General features: G+C 45.5%; 1 protein-coding gene across 23 annotated transcripts in view; it reads right to left on the reverse strand.

Annotated features, from left to right (window-relative positions):
- Positions 1–16,260, reverse strand: part of TMCO4 (transmembrane and coiled-coil domains 4) — a 130,688-nt gene that overhangs the window by 61,520 nt on the left and 52,908 nt on the right. For 21 of the 23 annotated variants that reach the window (XR_010321313.1, XR_010321316.1, XR_010321315.1 and 18 more), the window contains 5 exons: positions 12,069–12,166; positions 10,964–11,107; positions 10,010–10,129; positions 2,389–2,553; positions 1,342–1,478 (listed from right to left, as the gene is read on the reverse strand). Coding sequence is in view for 19 of the 23 variants with exons in the window: in XM_023551989.2 (XP_023407757.2) it covers positions 1,342–1,478; positions 2,389–2,553; positions 10,010–10,129; positions 10,964–11,107; positions 12,069–12,166 (664 nt within the window). In the remaining 4 variants the exon portion in view is untranslated. Of the gene's footprint in view, positions 1–837; positions 865–1,341; positions 1,479–2,388; positions 2,554–9,904; positions 10,130–10,963; positions 11,108–12,068; positions 12,167–16,260 lie in introns of those variants that run through there. The other 2 variants (XM_064281403.1, XM_064281404.1) reach the window with 2 other exon arrangements.

A 16,260-nucleotide genomic window follows, 5' to 3' on the forward strand; every position in this document is an offset into this window, starting at 1 on the left:
GTAACCTACTTCCGAAAGATCGCAGCCACTGAAAATATTATGGAGCATAGTTGTACTCTGACACACATGCGGTTGCCATGAGTTGGAATCAATGTGACAGCAGTTGGCTTGGTTTTTGGTTTTCTGGCAGCTAGATATGGTCACATGGTAAGAGCCTGGCCAATAAGATATCAGTGAAAGTGCTATAAGGTTTTTTGCTTTGTTTTCTTCATCCTTTTCTATCTCCCATTACCTTGAGTACAGATTCCGCCATCTTGGACCATGAGATTGAGACCATGTACAACAGAGCAACCAGCTAGAAGGAACCCAGGCCTCTGACACCTGGTGCACCATTGTAGTGTGGGGCTGCCTTCCTAGGCTTTTACATGAGAAATAAACATCTATCTTTATTTAAGCCACTGTTATTTTGAGTACTCTCCCACTTGCAGTCAAAACCATTCCTAACAATGCAGCCAACTCTGCTATTAATTCTCAAACTTTTCCTTCTATTTAACTTGTTTATTTTGAAGGGAGGCAGTTTCATTTCATTGGTAAGTACATCATTACTGGATTCAAAATTTAAAAGTACGACGTTATGATTTCTCTTCCTAACCATTTACAAGGTATTTATACCATTGGAGATTTCCTCAGCTGAGAGCTTTGTACTTCTGGGGAGGAACATCTGGCCACCAGGATGTGGGAGTTCCATTTGTAGCCAGCAGAGGCATGTATTCTCATTCACTCTACTGGCTTCACTGCAAACCCAGTCAGAAGTTTCCATTGAAATCTCACCCTAATAAGTCCAGCCAAAGGAGCCCTGATGATGCAGAGGTTACACACTCAGCTGCTAACCAAAAGGTCGGCAGTTCGAACCTACCAGCCACTCTGCAGGAAAAAGATATGGCAGTCTGCTTTCATAAAGATTATAGCCTTGGAAACCCTAGGGGCAGTTCTTCTGTGTCCTGTAGGGTCGCTATGAGTCAGAATTGACTTGATGGTAATGGGTTTTGTTTTGTTTTTTTGGAGCCCAGCCATTATTGCTAAACTTTGCAGTTAAAAGTCAATACATAGGAGCCACTTTGTCTTCTGCTGTAGTCCTCCCACCTTGCCCATACCTGCAGATGACTCTGTTACCTAGTCCTCACCTAAAATGCTGTAGATGCACAGCCTAAGATTCTTCCTGGTCCATCCTAGGACAGACACTTCCAAGGCTTGAACTGGAAGGACAGTGAAGACCACCCCCCCAAAGCCACTGGATTATTTCCACATGGACTTGTCTCTAAGGTTGACGTCTGTGTGCAAGTCAATCCCCGCTCCCCCAACTTTCCCTCTTGCCCCTTGCCCACTGTCATTCCCGGGTACCTGCTGCCGGGAGAGCAGGATGTGGGCCAGGTGCTTGCCAACCTCTGCTGATCGGTGGAGGCACACACCCCAGGGGTTGTCGATGACATTGGCGACAGCGAGGAGTGATGCTGGCCAGGTCAGGGCAGCCACAATGCCTGGGGAGGTGGGAAACCAGTGATGAAGTGGGTGGGAGGTCCTTCTAGGGAAATGACTGGCTAATGGATGCCTTTAGAGTGAGTGTATGCAGAGCGCCTAACTTGGAACTTGCAGGTTTTCCAAGGGTTGTCCAGTTGCTAAAAAGGAGAGATTTGAAGCTTCTGCATTTCTGATGCATGGACTAGACTTCTGCTAAAGCACTTGTCATGTGGGAGACTCCAAAGATGGCTCCAATGTATCACCCCACCCCATATCCTCCCAATTTGCCTCATAACTCTGCAGTGCCCTCCCGCCATAATGGACGGACCTGTCTGTCCACCCACTCTGGGCTCAGCCATGTGACTTGCTTTGGCCTATGAGATGTTGGTAAATGTGAGGCTTGAAATGGACTCTGCATCGGGGCTTTCCTTTCTTATACTTCTTCTATTGGTATGTGCTAGCCTGTTGACCCAGAGTGGATGAAAGCAGAGCTGAGTTCCTCAGTTGTCCCAGACAAGGTTAGTCGAGATCAGTGGACACAGCTGGCCCAAAGACACGACCAGGCCCAGCTAAGATCAGCCAACCTCAGTCTCATGACTTGTACGCTATAATAATAAATGCTTATTATCTTAAGCCACTGAGTTTTGGGGTGGCTTGTTATGCAGTGCGTTGAGTTGACGGCAACAGGTTTGGTTTTTTGGTTTTGTTATGCAGTCATAGCTAACCGGTACATTATGTGATTATGTGGTTGGCTGTTTACGTGTCTTCTGCCTGCAAAAACCATGAACTTTTCACGATATAGGAATGCAGCCTGAACCTCTTTGTGTCCCTAGGGCCCATCCCAGTGCCTGGTTTACTGGGGCCTCAGGCATGCAAAGGAATGGAACCAGGTAGGAGGAGAGCTCTTGTGGGAAACAGGGGAAGACTTACCAGAAAACACTGTGTATTTCAGGGCCTCTTGGGCCACCTTGTTGGCCAGACCACTGAGGATGGTCTCCAGGGCATTGCCAAGCTCCATCAGGTATTTGGCCTCCCAGACCAGGCAGTACTGCTCATGGCTGCGGGCCAGGGCAGCCCATGGGGCGCTGAAGGTGCCTGCGGAGAACACAGGGAGATGGGATCTCTCCTGTCTGCATCAGAAGATGCTCCAACTCACCTTTCTGGGCAGGCAGCAACAGGGGAACACTCACTCTTGCAGGGAAGACAAGAGGCCCACCACGTGCCAACGAGTGGCAGCTGTTTGCAGAGCCTATGGAGCACAGTACTGCCTTGGGAGTCAGCAGACTGTTGTACAAACCCCAACTCCTGCATTCATTATAGCTGGTGACCTTGGACACATCACTAGCTCACCTTGAGCCTCACTTTGCTTATCTGTGAAGTGGAGAGATAAATGTGTATCTCTCTTCAGTAGGTAGTTATAAGAAATTAGTGCTTGAACTACTACAATATAAAAATATTATTTTCTCTCGCCCTGCAGTAATTCTGGCATCATAGGGATTCAGAGGTCACTTCATTCATTCATTCTAAACACATTAACCAGGTGCCTAGACTATGCCAGACGCTGAGGATACAGAAAATTATCATTGGAGGTAATGTTTACTAAGCATGTACTCATATACTAAGTGCCAGGCAAATCTGTGCTGAGGACTGTACAGGGACTCTTTCATTTAATCCTTTCTGTAGCCTCTGAAATAGGTACTACAATGAGCCTCATTTTACAGCTGAGGAAACTAAGCTGTCTAGAGAAAAGAGCTCTCAGTCCTGGGAGGGAGAGAGCCTGTAAACATCATACAGTGACGCTATTGTGGGAGAGGAGTCCTTGGGTGGTACAAACGGTTAACATGCTCACTGCTAAGTAGAATGCTGGTGGTTCAAGTCCCCCAAAGGCACCTCGGAAGAAAGGCCTGGTGATCTACTTCTGCAAATGAACCACTGAAAACCCTGTGGAGTGCAGTTACACTCTGACACATGTGGGGTTGTTATGAGCCAGGGTTCACTTGATGGCAACTGGTTACCAGCTATCCTAGGAAAAGGGACAGGGGGCTATGGAAGTACAGAGGAGGGGCCCCTAACCTTGCCCCCATCCATTTCTGCCTGTGGCCCAAATGACCATTTCAAAACACAAATCTCCTCCCACCTTCAATAGCTTCTGGATCTTCTCTAGGTTTTCCTAGGTCACTTTTACTTGTCCATGAGATTCCAGTTCAATTACTTCCTCCACGGGAAGCCTTCCTGGCCCCTTTGACCAGATCACACACACTTTCTGCTTTTTTATCATAAGCTCTCATCACAGGCTATAATCACAATTACGTTTGTGTCCCTGTTTACTGTATGTCTGTCCCACAGCCTATGTTCCCAAAACCTGTGATGCGGCACATGGCAGGCACTCATAAACACACGATGAATGAATGGATGGAGTCAATGTCCTAGAGCTTCAGGTTCTGGGAGTCAGCTCTATGCCAATCTACCTGCTGGAGCCAAAGGCCTCTCCCCATCTCTCCCCACCCCGCCCAGGGTGGTATGTTTGCCCAATGACAACTCTGGTTGCTCCCTCCCCTCTGTGGGACCCTGTCACAGGTACGCAACAACTCAGGGATTGTCAACAACTCAGCCATAAAAAGGAATAAGGAATTATACATGCTATGACATGCATTGATGCCTTTGAATTGTGGTGTTGGAGAAAAATACTGAATATACCATGGACTGCCAAAAGAATGAACAAATCTGTCTTAGAAGAATTACAACCACAATGCTCCCTAGAAGCAAGGATGGCGAGACTGCATCTCACATACTTTGGACATGCTGTCAGGAGGGATCAATCCCTGGAGAAGGACATCATGTCTAGTAAAGCAGAGGGTCAGTGAAAAAGAGGAACACCCTCAATGAGATGGATTGACACAGTGGCTGCAACAATGGGGTTAAGCATAACTACGGTTGTGAGGATGGTGCAGGACTGGGCAGTGTTTTGTTCCATTGTACATAGGTGTTGCTATGAGTCGGAACCAGCTCGATGGCACCTAACAACAACATGACATAGATGGACTTAGTTTTCTTACTTTTTAAAATTTTTGTTGTCGTTGAAAATATACACAGCAGAACATACAATCTCTAATGTGCAATTCAGTGACACTGGTTATATTCTTCAAGTTGTGCAGCAATTCTCACCCTCCTTTTCCAAACTGTTCCTCCCCCATTAACACAAACTCACTGCCCCTTAAGCTTCCTATCTAACCTTTCCAGTTGCTATCGTCAGTTTGATCCCATATAGTTAGTTCTTTAAAGAGCCCTGGTGGCGTAATGGTTAAGTGCTTGGCTGCTAACTGAAAGATTGGCAGTTTGAACCCACCAGAGTCTCTGTGGGGAAAAGACCTGGTGACCTGCTTCTGTAAAGATTACAGCCTAGGAAACCCTATGGAGCAGTTCTGCTCTGTCATACAGGCTTACTATTAGTTGGAATCGACTCGGCACAAAGCAACAAGATACAGCTTTAAAAGAGCACAATGCTCAAGGCAGACATTCTTTATTAACTATTGTTTAGTTTAAAGAATACTTCAGGGGATATTTTTGGTTGAAGGTTTAAAGATTATCTCAAGGCAATAATTTTGGGCGTTCATCCAGCCTCAATGGCTCCAGGAAGTCTAGATTCCCTGAGAATTTGAAATTCTGTGACATGGATGAACTTTGAAAACACTGCACTGAGTGAAAGATGCCAGATACAAAAGGACAAATATCGTATGATTCCACTTATATGAAATACAGGCAGCCCCTGGGTTATGAATGGCCAACTTATGGACAACTCATACTTAAGAAAGGGACTGCCAAAAAGCCTATTATATTAAAAATTTGAGTTAAATACAATGGTTTGTAATAATGAATGCATGCACTACTTTGTGATGCTCATGAAAACACTGTGCAGTTTGGAAGTGTTTCTTAAGTGTCTTATATGCATAGAAAGGTGAAAAATATACTGTATATTGAGACAAACATTTAATTAACCAATGCTAAATAAGAGCTGTATGTACCTGTTCCAACTTACCTACCAATTCAACTTAAAGACAGACTTAGGAACAGATCTCATTCGTGCCCTGGGGACTGCCTGTAGCTCGACTAGGCAAATACACAGAGCCAGAAAGTAGATTAGAGGTTACCAGGGGCTGAGGAAAAAAGGAAATGAGGAGTTATTGCTTAAGGGGTGTTCGGTGTCTGTCTGGGGTGATGAAAATGTGTTGGAAGCAGATGGTGATGATGGTTGCACAACATTGTGAATGTAATTAATACCACTGAATCGTACACTTAAACTGGTTAAAACAGCAAATTTTATGTTATATATATATATTTTACCACACACACACACACACACACAGTCTGTAGAAGCTGACAGCCAGGCCTGAGAGAAGCAGGGGTACAGAATGGCACAGGTTTGCCATGACACTGGGCTAGGAAGCTCGGCAGCTTCCTGGGTGTGTGACTCACTGCAAGGCACCATGCCCTGAGTCTCAGTTTCGACATCTGTGAGAACAGAATAATAATATCTGACTCTGGATATGGTGGGGGTCACAGCAGATGCTGTATGAAAAGCATTATATAAACTGTAAAGTCCTGTACTGCATTGCATTGTTCCATGGCCAAGAATATAGGCTATGGAGCCACACAAAATGGGGACAAGTCCAAAAAACAAAAAATGGGTCGAGCCCTGCTCCTGTGCCTAGACAAGCTGAGTAGTCCTGAGCAGCCCTACGAGCCTCAGTTTCCTCATCTGTAAAATGGGGGGGATAATAATGCCCACCTTCTTGGGTTGATGCGAGGAACCAAGTGATGAACTGATGCAGGCAAAATGCTCGGGTTGATGCCTGGTTCCTGGCAAATGGTTCGCTATAAAGCTATTATCGTTATTATACACAATCGTGTTTAATAAAGGGGTGGGCCAAAGAAAATCCAGTCAGTCTAAAAATACATAAAAGCAAGTGTAGCGAGTTGGATAGTGCCCCCCCCAAATTCACGTTCACCTGGAAACTCAGAATCTGACCTTTTTGGAAATAGAGTCATTGCTGATGTAATTGTTAAGGATCAAGGTGAGACCGTATTGGGTTGAGGGGGGGCTTAAATCCAGTGACTGGTTTCTTTGTAAGAAGAGGAGAGACAAGAGGCACAGGGAAGAGGGGATGTGAAAACGGAGGCAGAGGCTTGAGTAACGCAGCTACAAGTGAAGGAATGCCAAGTGTTGCCTGCAACCACTAGAAAAAAAAAAGCAAGGAAAAATTCTTCTCTAGAAACTTCAGAAGGAGCATGGTCCTTCTGACACCCTGATTCAGGACTACTACCCTTCTGAACTGCAAGAGAACAAATTTCAGTTGTTTTAAAATACCAGGTTTGTGGTAATTCATTACGGCAGCCATAGGAAATGGGTGCAGCAAGACTGCGATGAAAATCTGGCTTCCCTGGCTGCTGGAGAGGCAGGGATAGGTGATGTCTTCCTTTCTGAACTTTCTCTACCCTGGTTTTATTACTTATACTAATAAAAAAAACCCAAGCCACTCCTTCTACCTGGGTAGCCACTGCACTAGACTTTCGGAGAAGAACACTAAAGATGATTTCCTTCCCCTAAAAGGAACTTGACCTTTGATCCGAGGCAAAGCGAGGAGCCACTGGGGGTAAAATGAACATAAGGGATTTGCTTCCCATACTGGTCAGAGCCACAGATTCCTTTATTTAGACTCTTGCTCTTGTTCCTCCCTTCCCATTCCTCTTCTTCCTGTAGCATGGCGTCATAGATTGAATTATGTCCCCCCAAAAATATGTGTATCAATTTGGCTGGGCCATGATTCCTGGTCTTGTGTGATTTTCCTATAAGCTGAAAAGCCTGCCTCTATGATGTTAATGAAGAGGGATGGGCAGCAGTTGTGTTAGTGAGGCAAGACTCAATCTACAAGATTGAATTGTGAATTGTGTCTTGAGGCAATCTCTTTTAAGACATGAGACAAGTGAGCAGAGAGACAGGAGGACCTCATACCTGGAAGAAAGCAGTGCCCAGAGCTGAGTGCGTCCTCTGTACTCAGAGTCCCTGCGTGAAGAAGCTCCTAGTCTGGCCTACAGAGAAAGAGCCTTCCCCTGGAGCTGATGCCCTGAATTTGGACTTTTAACCTATTTTACTGTGAGGAAATAAACTTCTCTTTGTTAAAGCCATCCACTTGTGGTATTTCGGTTAAAGTAGCACTAGGTAACTAAGACACATAAAACCAAACCCACTGTCGAGTCGATTCCGACTCATAGTGACCCTGTAGGAGAGAGTAGAACTGCCCCATAGAGTTTCCAAGGAGCGCCTGGGGGATTTAAACTGTCAACCTCTTGGTTTGCAGCCATAGCACTTAGCCATTATGCCACCAGGGTTTCCAACTAAGATACATGGTGCAGTGAAAACAAACAAAAAGAAACAGGGATTTTGGGTTTGAATTTTCCATCTGCCACTCACCTGTGACGTAAGCCCTCTGGGTTTCCTCTTCCCACTGATCAGGATAAGAACAGCACCCACCAGAAGGTGGATGTGAGGATTACAGGCGGTAACCCATGTCAGGTTTCCATTATGTAGGTAAAATGCCAGGCATGGGGTAGGAATATACTAGGGGCTCAGTTAAAGTTTAGAGACCTACTGTGTGGGGAGGGGCCTGATTCTGGTGCCTGGAAATGTTTCTGAACAGAGCCTAGATGTTTTCTCACTTGCTTTCTTCCTTACAAGATCTGTGGCTTTCACCTCTGGTCTCAGAGACTGGGGACCCCAGGAGGCTATCAGCATGTGCCCCTCGTGGTCAGGTTGGGGTGTTCAGGATTTCCTGGTCCACCCTGCTCTGTGATGAACTGTTTGCTAAGCCTCACACAGGGCACTGGCAAAGTTGAGCCAGGCAGTGGATCACAGTGTTTATCCTCAGTGATGCCCTGGTTTGAAGCTCCTGTTGGGAAGACAGACTGCTGCAGCCCCTGCTCATTTGACTGCCTAATCAAGAGTCTTAGGCTCAGAACATTCCCTGATAATGGAGGCTGGGAACTGAGCCTACTTCTTCCTTATCAGGGAAACTCTTTCTTTGTTATGGGCCTAATAAGAACGTCTTTGATCTATTTATTCATGAGTATCATATGGCACCTGACCAACGCCACTACTATTCCTGTTCCCAGCAGGGAGGGGATGAGGTCTCTCAACAGTAACATGAGAGGGGTGTGTATAGAACACCAGCCCTGTGGAGGCTGCAGGGAATAACCCACTGGCCATGGGGGACCAACATCCACTACTGAAGCTGAGCTTGCTCTGTCTCTTTCTATGTGAGTAAAGTGTTGTTCCAACCAGTGCCTGTGTGTGAGTCATGTCTTTCTTGGCAACCTCCGACCTTGAATCAATATTCAACACAAGTTCAATTTAGAGCAGCAAAGGGAACAAACATTTATGAAATGCCAACTAGAACCAGGAGCTGTGCTGGATGCCTTCTGCATGTTATTTCATTTAATTTAATCCTTTCAGCAACCCTGAAAGGCAGGAAAAGTTTGTTCCACTTTACAAATGAAGCAGCTGAGATAGAGAGGTTAAATAACTTGCTTGAGGTCCAATAGCCAAGATGTACTGATCTCTCACCTCCGTGCTTTAAGTCTTTCACTGTCTTCCACTTGTGCTTAAGATAAACTCAAACCCCTCATCACAGCTCAAACACTCCTGTGTGATCTGGCCCCTGCCCACTCTTCTGTCTTCTGCCTCCCTGCTCTAGCCACTGGGTACTCCTTTTGGTTCTCTCATACCACTGGGCCTTTGGACATGCCGCTCCTTTGCTTGGTGTACATTACTTGCTCCTTCTTTACCTGGCTAACTACCATCTGTTCCTCAGGTTAAATATTACTTCCTCCAGGAAGCTTTTCCTTATTACCCAGAAATACCCTGTACCTATCGTACCATCCATAAAAACCCAAAATCCCATTGCCATCGAGTTGATTCCTATTCATAGGACCCTACAGGACAGAAGAGAACTGCCCTATAGGGTTTCCAAGGCTGTAGTCTTTATGAAAGCAGACTGCCACATCTTTCTCCGGAGTGGCTGGTGAATTAAAATCACTGACCTTTTGGTTAGCAGCTGAGTGCTTAACTACTGTGACACCAGAGCTCCTTCCATTCATAAAGCTTTCTTGTAATTTCTTGCTCAACAGTCTTTCTTCTGCCTTGGACCATGTGTTCCAAGGGAGCAGAGGTCACACCTGTGTTGTTCTAATCCCTAGGGCCTGGCTCAGCGTCTGGCACATGGTAAATACAGTACACTCCAGGTATTGCTGAATGGATGGAAGGATGGGTGGGTGGATAGATGGAAGAATACATGGATGGATGGGTCGGGGGTGAAGTCACCTTACCTCTCTGAGCCTCAAGTTTTCTCCCTGTAAAATGGTCCTTCTAATACTGACCCCCCTAGAGACTTACCCAACCAAGAGCCTAGCCCAGGGTCTGGAACTCAGCAGCAGGCCCAGCTTAGTCGAAGCCCACCCCCTTCCCATCCTTCTCCGCCTCCTGCTCTCTGGTTCTCACGGTATCTTCCAGAGGCAAGCCACCCTGTGATGGCGATGGTGATGTGCAGCTGCCTGCCTTCCGTCAGAGGCAGGAACGTGAACTCTTCAATGGCCCCAACACGCTTCTTCATCTTGTATCCTGAAGACCCAGACAGAACAAAAATGGAGGTGACTGGCGGCCCTGGGGAACAGTAGCCAGAATGGCCCACTTGGTGAGCACTGGCTATGTGTCCTGTCCTGGACAAATGCATTTCGTTCTTGAGGCAGATGTCGTTATTGTCGCCAATTATAGATGAAAGTAAGAGACTGCTCAAAGCTGGGCAGCCCCTGAATTGCAAGCTGGGGTTTGAACTCACAGCCCAGGCTCTAAACCACTACTCTGTCCTGACTAAGTTAGTTCTGTACCTTTTGTCCTTCTCACACACTTTGGGGGTATGACACCTCCACTCAGTAAAAGTGGATGAAACTAACCAAGGCTCTCAATGCGGGGGAGTGATACCCTACTTGAGGAGTTGAATGGGAATCTATGTATGTGTGTGTGTGTGTTAACATACATGGTTTGGAAGAGCTCCCCCAGGTGATGCTGGTAAAGGAAGGATAGCTATATACCCTCTAAATAGGAGGAAGCCCAAACAGCACTGCCTGGGACTGTCCAATAGGAGAGCCCCTTGCTGGATGGTGGCAAGCAGGTCCAATCAAATCCTTTCTCAGGAAGTTTACACAAGGTGCAGGGAGAGAGGCTAGTTTCTCAAACTCAGCCCTAACCCTGACCGTGCCAAGCTACTGGCCCAGTTCTCTGTGATGCCTGCTGCAATTTCCAGCACGGCTGGGGCCCAGAATAAGCCAAGCCACGCCCTGCCTCCTTCACACTTCCCAAGGAGCCCCTACCGAGGAGAATATGAGGTGTCCTTTAGGGGCTGCATCACCCTCATTGAAAATACCTTACAACTGCACCACTGCTCTGGAGCCTTACCTGTCAGGCCGGCACCAGCTGCACCGAACAGTGAGGTCATGACAGCTATGCCAGCCACTGAGCCCAGAGCTGCTGCCCCGGCACTGCCAATGATTGCCGCGGCTCCTGCAGCAACAAGAGGGGCAGCTAGACCCCCGGTCACACCTGCAAGGAAAGCAGCCCACGGTGGGTGAAGGTGAGAATGAGGACGCCGCCTGTTGGGTTCTTTCCCCATCAGCTGCCTACTGCAGTCCATGGAAGCTTCTAGCAACACTAGTGAACATACTTATTACTGACCACACAGCTTGCAGTTGCTGTTAAGTCAGTTCTGACTCACGGTGGCCCCATGTGTGACAGGGTATAACTGTGCTCCATAGGGTTTTCAATGGCTGTTTTTTTGGAAGTAGATCGCCAGGTCTTTTTCTGAGGTACCCTGGGGTGGATTCAAACCTCCAACCTTTCCGTTAGCAGCTGAGCACATTAGCCATTTGCACCACCCAGGAACTCCACTATGTGCCAGGCATTTACTAATATACATCATATTACTGCATCCTCACAACATTATGCCCATTTTCTAGATAAGGAAAACTGTGGTAGGCAGAACAATGGTTCCCTAAAGATAGGGCCATGAGCCAAGGAATGCAGGCAGCCTCTAGAAGCTGGAGAAGGCAACAGATTCTCCCCTAGAGTCTCCAGAAAGAACACACACCCACTGAAGACACATTTTGGACTTTGGACCTCCAGAACTGTAGGGTAATACATTTGTGTTGTTTTAAGCCACAAACAAGGCTAAGTGAGCTAGAGACAATAAGAAAGCAGGACTGGGGCACTGAGGAGTCTAGTGCCAGAATCTGAGCTGGAGGGCAAACTGGACTTAAGGGGAAACAGGAGAAGACACACCAACCAGTCAGGAATGGCTGCAAAACCAGGAGCTCCCGGATCACTGACAGTTGCCAAAGATGGACTGGATGCCTATCTGGTGGGGGCACCTTTGAGGTCCTTCCACTTCCATCTTGGGGTCACCTCCCAGCTGATCCCCTGCACACTGCATTCTCGCTCAAGCTTGGTGTCACCTCTCACTCTGTACCACCCTGGTCTATGCGCCACCATCTTAAGCCGGCCTCACCAATCACCGTCCCGCCTCCGACAGTCGCCAGGCCTATCAGGAGATACCGCTTCCATTTCCTCCGGTTTTCTTTCTTCTTCCAGGATGCCTCGGCCATTCTGGGGGAGAAGAGGTTGGTCTTTAGGGCTAGCTGTGCCTGGAATCCCTTGAGACCTCCCAGCCTCACCAACCCCCAAACTAGGGTCAATGCTGGGTGTGCTGTCATGCAGAGCAAGGCACCGAAGTCACCCTGGGCCTGTGGATGGTTTTAGAAAAATGGATGACATTCTGAAACCCAGCTGGGGAATCCCAATGCATGGGAAGTGCTACTTACCCAACAGATCCATCCTAACACGACTGCAATTTGAATAATGAAAAGACAACAAAACAATAACAACAGCAAAAGAAGCACAAAAAATATCTTTAAACAGATGGACCCAGAACAAGCACAAAATAGAGTCTCAGACTCCACTGCCTCCCGCCTAGCCTCCCTCCCTTCCTCCCCCGCCCCGTCCCACCTCCCTCTCCGACATGTGGAAACCAATTTCCTTCAGAATAATCATTTTGAAGATGGGTTAGAGAAATGTCTGCATTGGTGACCTTGGCCTGGGAGCAATGTCTAGAATCATTCAGACTTGAAATTTAAAAGCTATAAAATTCAGCAACAGGAAAGAATTGAGAATGGATTGGGGTCTGTTGGATCCTGAGATGGCTGCTGTGTGAGGGCTCAGAGGTACCACTAAGCCCTGTTCTCCTGTCGGCGATTGAGCCCTCAGCCACTTTGAAGCCACAGGGAATAAGACGAGGGGGTGAGGGCAGGAGCACTGAGTTCATTACTAGCACGGACTCTGAACTGACGTTGGAGTTTGGACAACGACTCAATGTACAATGACAGCAAATAAGGATAATAAAAGAAGAATAGTTAATATGTATCGAGGGCTTCCTATATGCCAGCCACTGTGTTTGGCATTTAACACAGTTAATCTTATCCTAAGAAGCAGCAATAGAGTCACTAAGGGGTGTGGACTGCACCGGGTGACACTGTCAGAGGGGGCGACACTGAAATGACTGAATATAAAGTTTTTGTGCAGTATTTCAGCAGATATGTATTATTTCTTGTAAAAATATCCCTGTAGTTAATTATAACAACAAAAACATTTTTCATAAGCCCAGCTTACCTGTATCAATATACCTACAAAGCTAAAACTCTATGCTAATTTACTTTTAGAGCCTTCTAAAGCGCTCCCATCAGAGCGGTCACTATTAACCAATCACAGTGATGCTTTGAATCACGTGGTCTCATTGCAGGCGCTGGGAGCACGAGGTGTGGTTTTCCTTGTGGCTGTTGGTTTTATAGTCGCTAATTTTGCCAAATTTTCTGGTGTTTTAGCTACAATATTGTGCTTATTATTACTTGTGAGCCTATATCAATAACTTTTTTGAGAACGAAGAAGTAATTAAAAGGAGAAAAATCAGAAAAGGCTTCCGCTCAGCTACCAATAACATTGTAATTAATAATGTTGCATTTCAATGTAGAAAGATTTTACAAAACAATTTTGTAGTTAGTATTTGTATAATCTAAGAAATATTACGTTTAAGCAGTTTACAACTATATTTATCACATATTACTCTATGATTAAAAGTGATAATCAACTTACATGTATAACAATTATTGATTATATAACTCTTTGATAACTACCCAGAGAAACTGACAGTTTAAAACATGAAGTGGGGGAAATGCTATGTTTCCTGATACTTGTTTAGAAATATAACTTAAATCCGAAATTAATTAAAAAAAAAATTTCAGTCTTTTTAATTTTCTTTAAAAACAGTATAAACATATATCTGACATTAATGAAATTTCCAGGATTTAAGTTTGAATTATGGTTTCAAGAAATAGTGACACATTAAAAAGTGAGTTGACAAAAGGCACGGATTTCGATGAAGTCACTCACAACTCTGCAGCTCTGAAGGCCAGGAAAGGGAAGGTCTGACTGAGTCAAGATGTTCACTAAGTGCTGAAATGCGTGTGTATTTGAGCCTGCTTATTTTTACAGTATGATTTCATTTACGAATGTATTTCTGTATGTATTTGTCTACAACTCCTACACTGTTTGGGCCGTTATTGATTATGCAAACCTAATCTATTAATGTCTCTCATGTAACGGTAAAGTTTAACGTTAAAATGAACATAATTTTGATGTAGTTCTTAAACATTTTTACTTCAAATTCTATTGTTTTCTTACCGAATTTTCTCTTTAACCACGTGAAACTATGTGAATCTAAATATGTGTAGGCTATGCATATGATATTGTAATTTAAAGGTGTAATTTTTATTTTATTTTATTAATTTATCGTGCATTAGGTGAAAGTTTACAGAGCAAATCAGTTTCCCACTCTAAAAGTGTAATTTTAATTTTGCTAGTTATTTAGGTCACTACAACTGCCATTATATCCAGTGATATAGGAGAATTACAATTTACAAGTAACATTAGTACAAAAAACATTATTAAGTATTCTGTAGGGTCTGGTATGGCAGGAGGTGATACCATGAGTTGCTGCACTGGGTAACACAACCCTAGTGACACCATTGAGAAGCAGTGTTATTATTGTCCCTATATTATAGATGTAAAGGGATAAGAGTACCTACCTCCTGAGGGGCTGTGGGGATCAGTTAAGAGAGTATCTGCAAAGTATTTAGCATAATGGTTGTCACATTGCAAGTGTTCAATAAAATGGTGGCTATTGTTATTATGGAACCACGTGTGATGAAACAGTTAATGGACTCAGCTGCTAACAGAAGGTTGAAGGTTCGAGTCTACCCAGTGGTGCCTTGGAAGAAAGGCCTGGTGATCTAATTCGGAAAACTCAGCCATTGAAAACCCCATGGAGCACAGTTCTACTCTGACACACATGGAGTTGCCATGAGTTGGAACTGACTCGACAGCAACTGGCTGGTTTTTTATTGTTATCATGGTTTTTACTGTCATCATGATACTTCACTTCCCTGAGCCTCAGTTTCCTCATTTGTAAAACAGGGATAATAGCATCTACCTTATTAGGCTGTTGGTTTACACAGATTAAATTAATGCATGCCTTCATCCATTCAATCAACACACTTTCATTGAGAATGTACTGTGTGCTGGCACTTTTCGGTGCTGTGTGTTGGTGAGCAGAACAATGCACCTGCTCAACTAGTACTTGTCGGTCCCATCTCCTTCCTCATGAGCCAGGCATTAGATACAGAAATAGCTCATTCTCCAGTCACTTAAAAGAAACAGAGTTTGAGATGAGGATTTGGGGATCAGCTATGCCTTCTGGTTCCCTGCCAGTTCACCCCAAAAATTTTGTCCATGAGCTATGCCTCCTTGTTCCCTGCCAGTTCACTCCAAAAACTTTGTCCATAAGCCCCTTCTGGGTGTAAAGGACAGTACCTCTCAGTGGCTTCATTACAGCAAAGCAGAAACCAACAGTAAAAATCTCTGTGCACCCATGGGTGCTGGTTTCCATGACTGACATTCATCTCAGCAGAAGCTCTGGATGAGGCTGGACCCCAAGTATCTAGCAGAGTAGTAGGCAGGGCAGCAATTAAGAGCATAGATTCTGACGTCAGGATTCACACCCAGTAAGCCTCGGCTTGAAGGAGTCCTTAGGTGGTACAAATGGTTAAGTGCTGGGCTACTAACCAAAGGGTTGGTGGTTCGGACCCACCCAGAGGTGCCCCTGGAAGAAAGGCCAGGTGATCTGCTTCTGAAAAATCTGCCAAGAAAACTCTGTGGAGCACAGTTCTTCTCGGCATACGTGGGGTGCCATGTGTTGGAGTTGACTCGATGGCAATTGTTTTTTTTTATACACTGGCTTGACTCCTACCTCTGCTGTTCACCAAATATTCAACTATCCCTCCCTGCAGTAGCCCTCCCTATGGAAGGGTTATACACCTCTGCCCTGTGGAACTGAGGAGTGGCCACATGACCTGATTCAGCCAATGAAATGCAGGTGGGAGTGATGTGTGTCACTTCTGGCAGAATCTTCAAGAACCAGTGTAGGGCCTGACACGTCTTCTTTCAGTCTGCCCTGAGACCAGCAACATTCTAGATAGAGGCTGCTCGGTCAACCTGGGACCCAGGGCGAAGACCAAACCAAAAACCAAACCTGTTGCCATCGAGGCAATTCTGACTCATAGTGACCCTACAGGACAGAGTAATACTGCTCC

The sequence above is a fragment of the Loxodonta africana genome, chromosome 3 (assembly GCF_030014295.1).
Source record: "Loxodonta africana isolate mLoxAfr1 chromosome 3, mLoxAfr1.hap2, whole genome shotgun sequence".
In the NCBI taxonomy this organism is placed as follows: domain Eukaryota; kingdom Metazoa; phylum Chordata; class Mammalia; order Proboscidea; family Elephantidae; genus Loxodonta; species Loxodonta africana.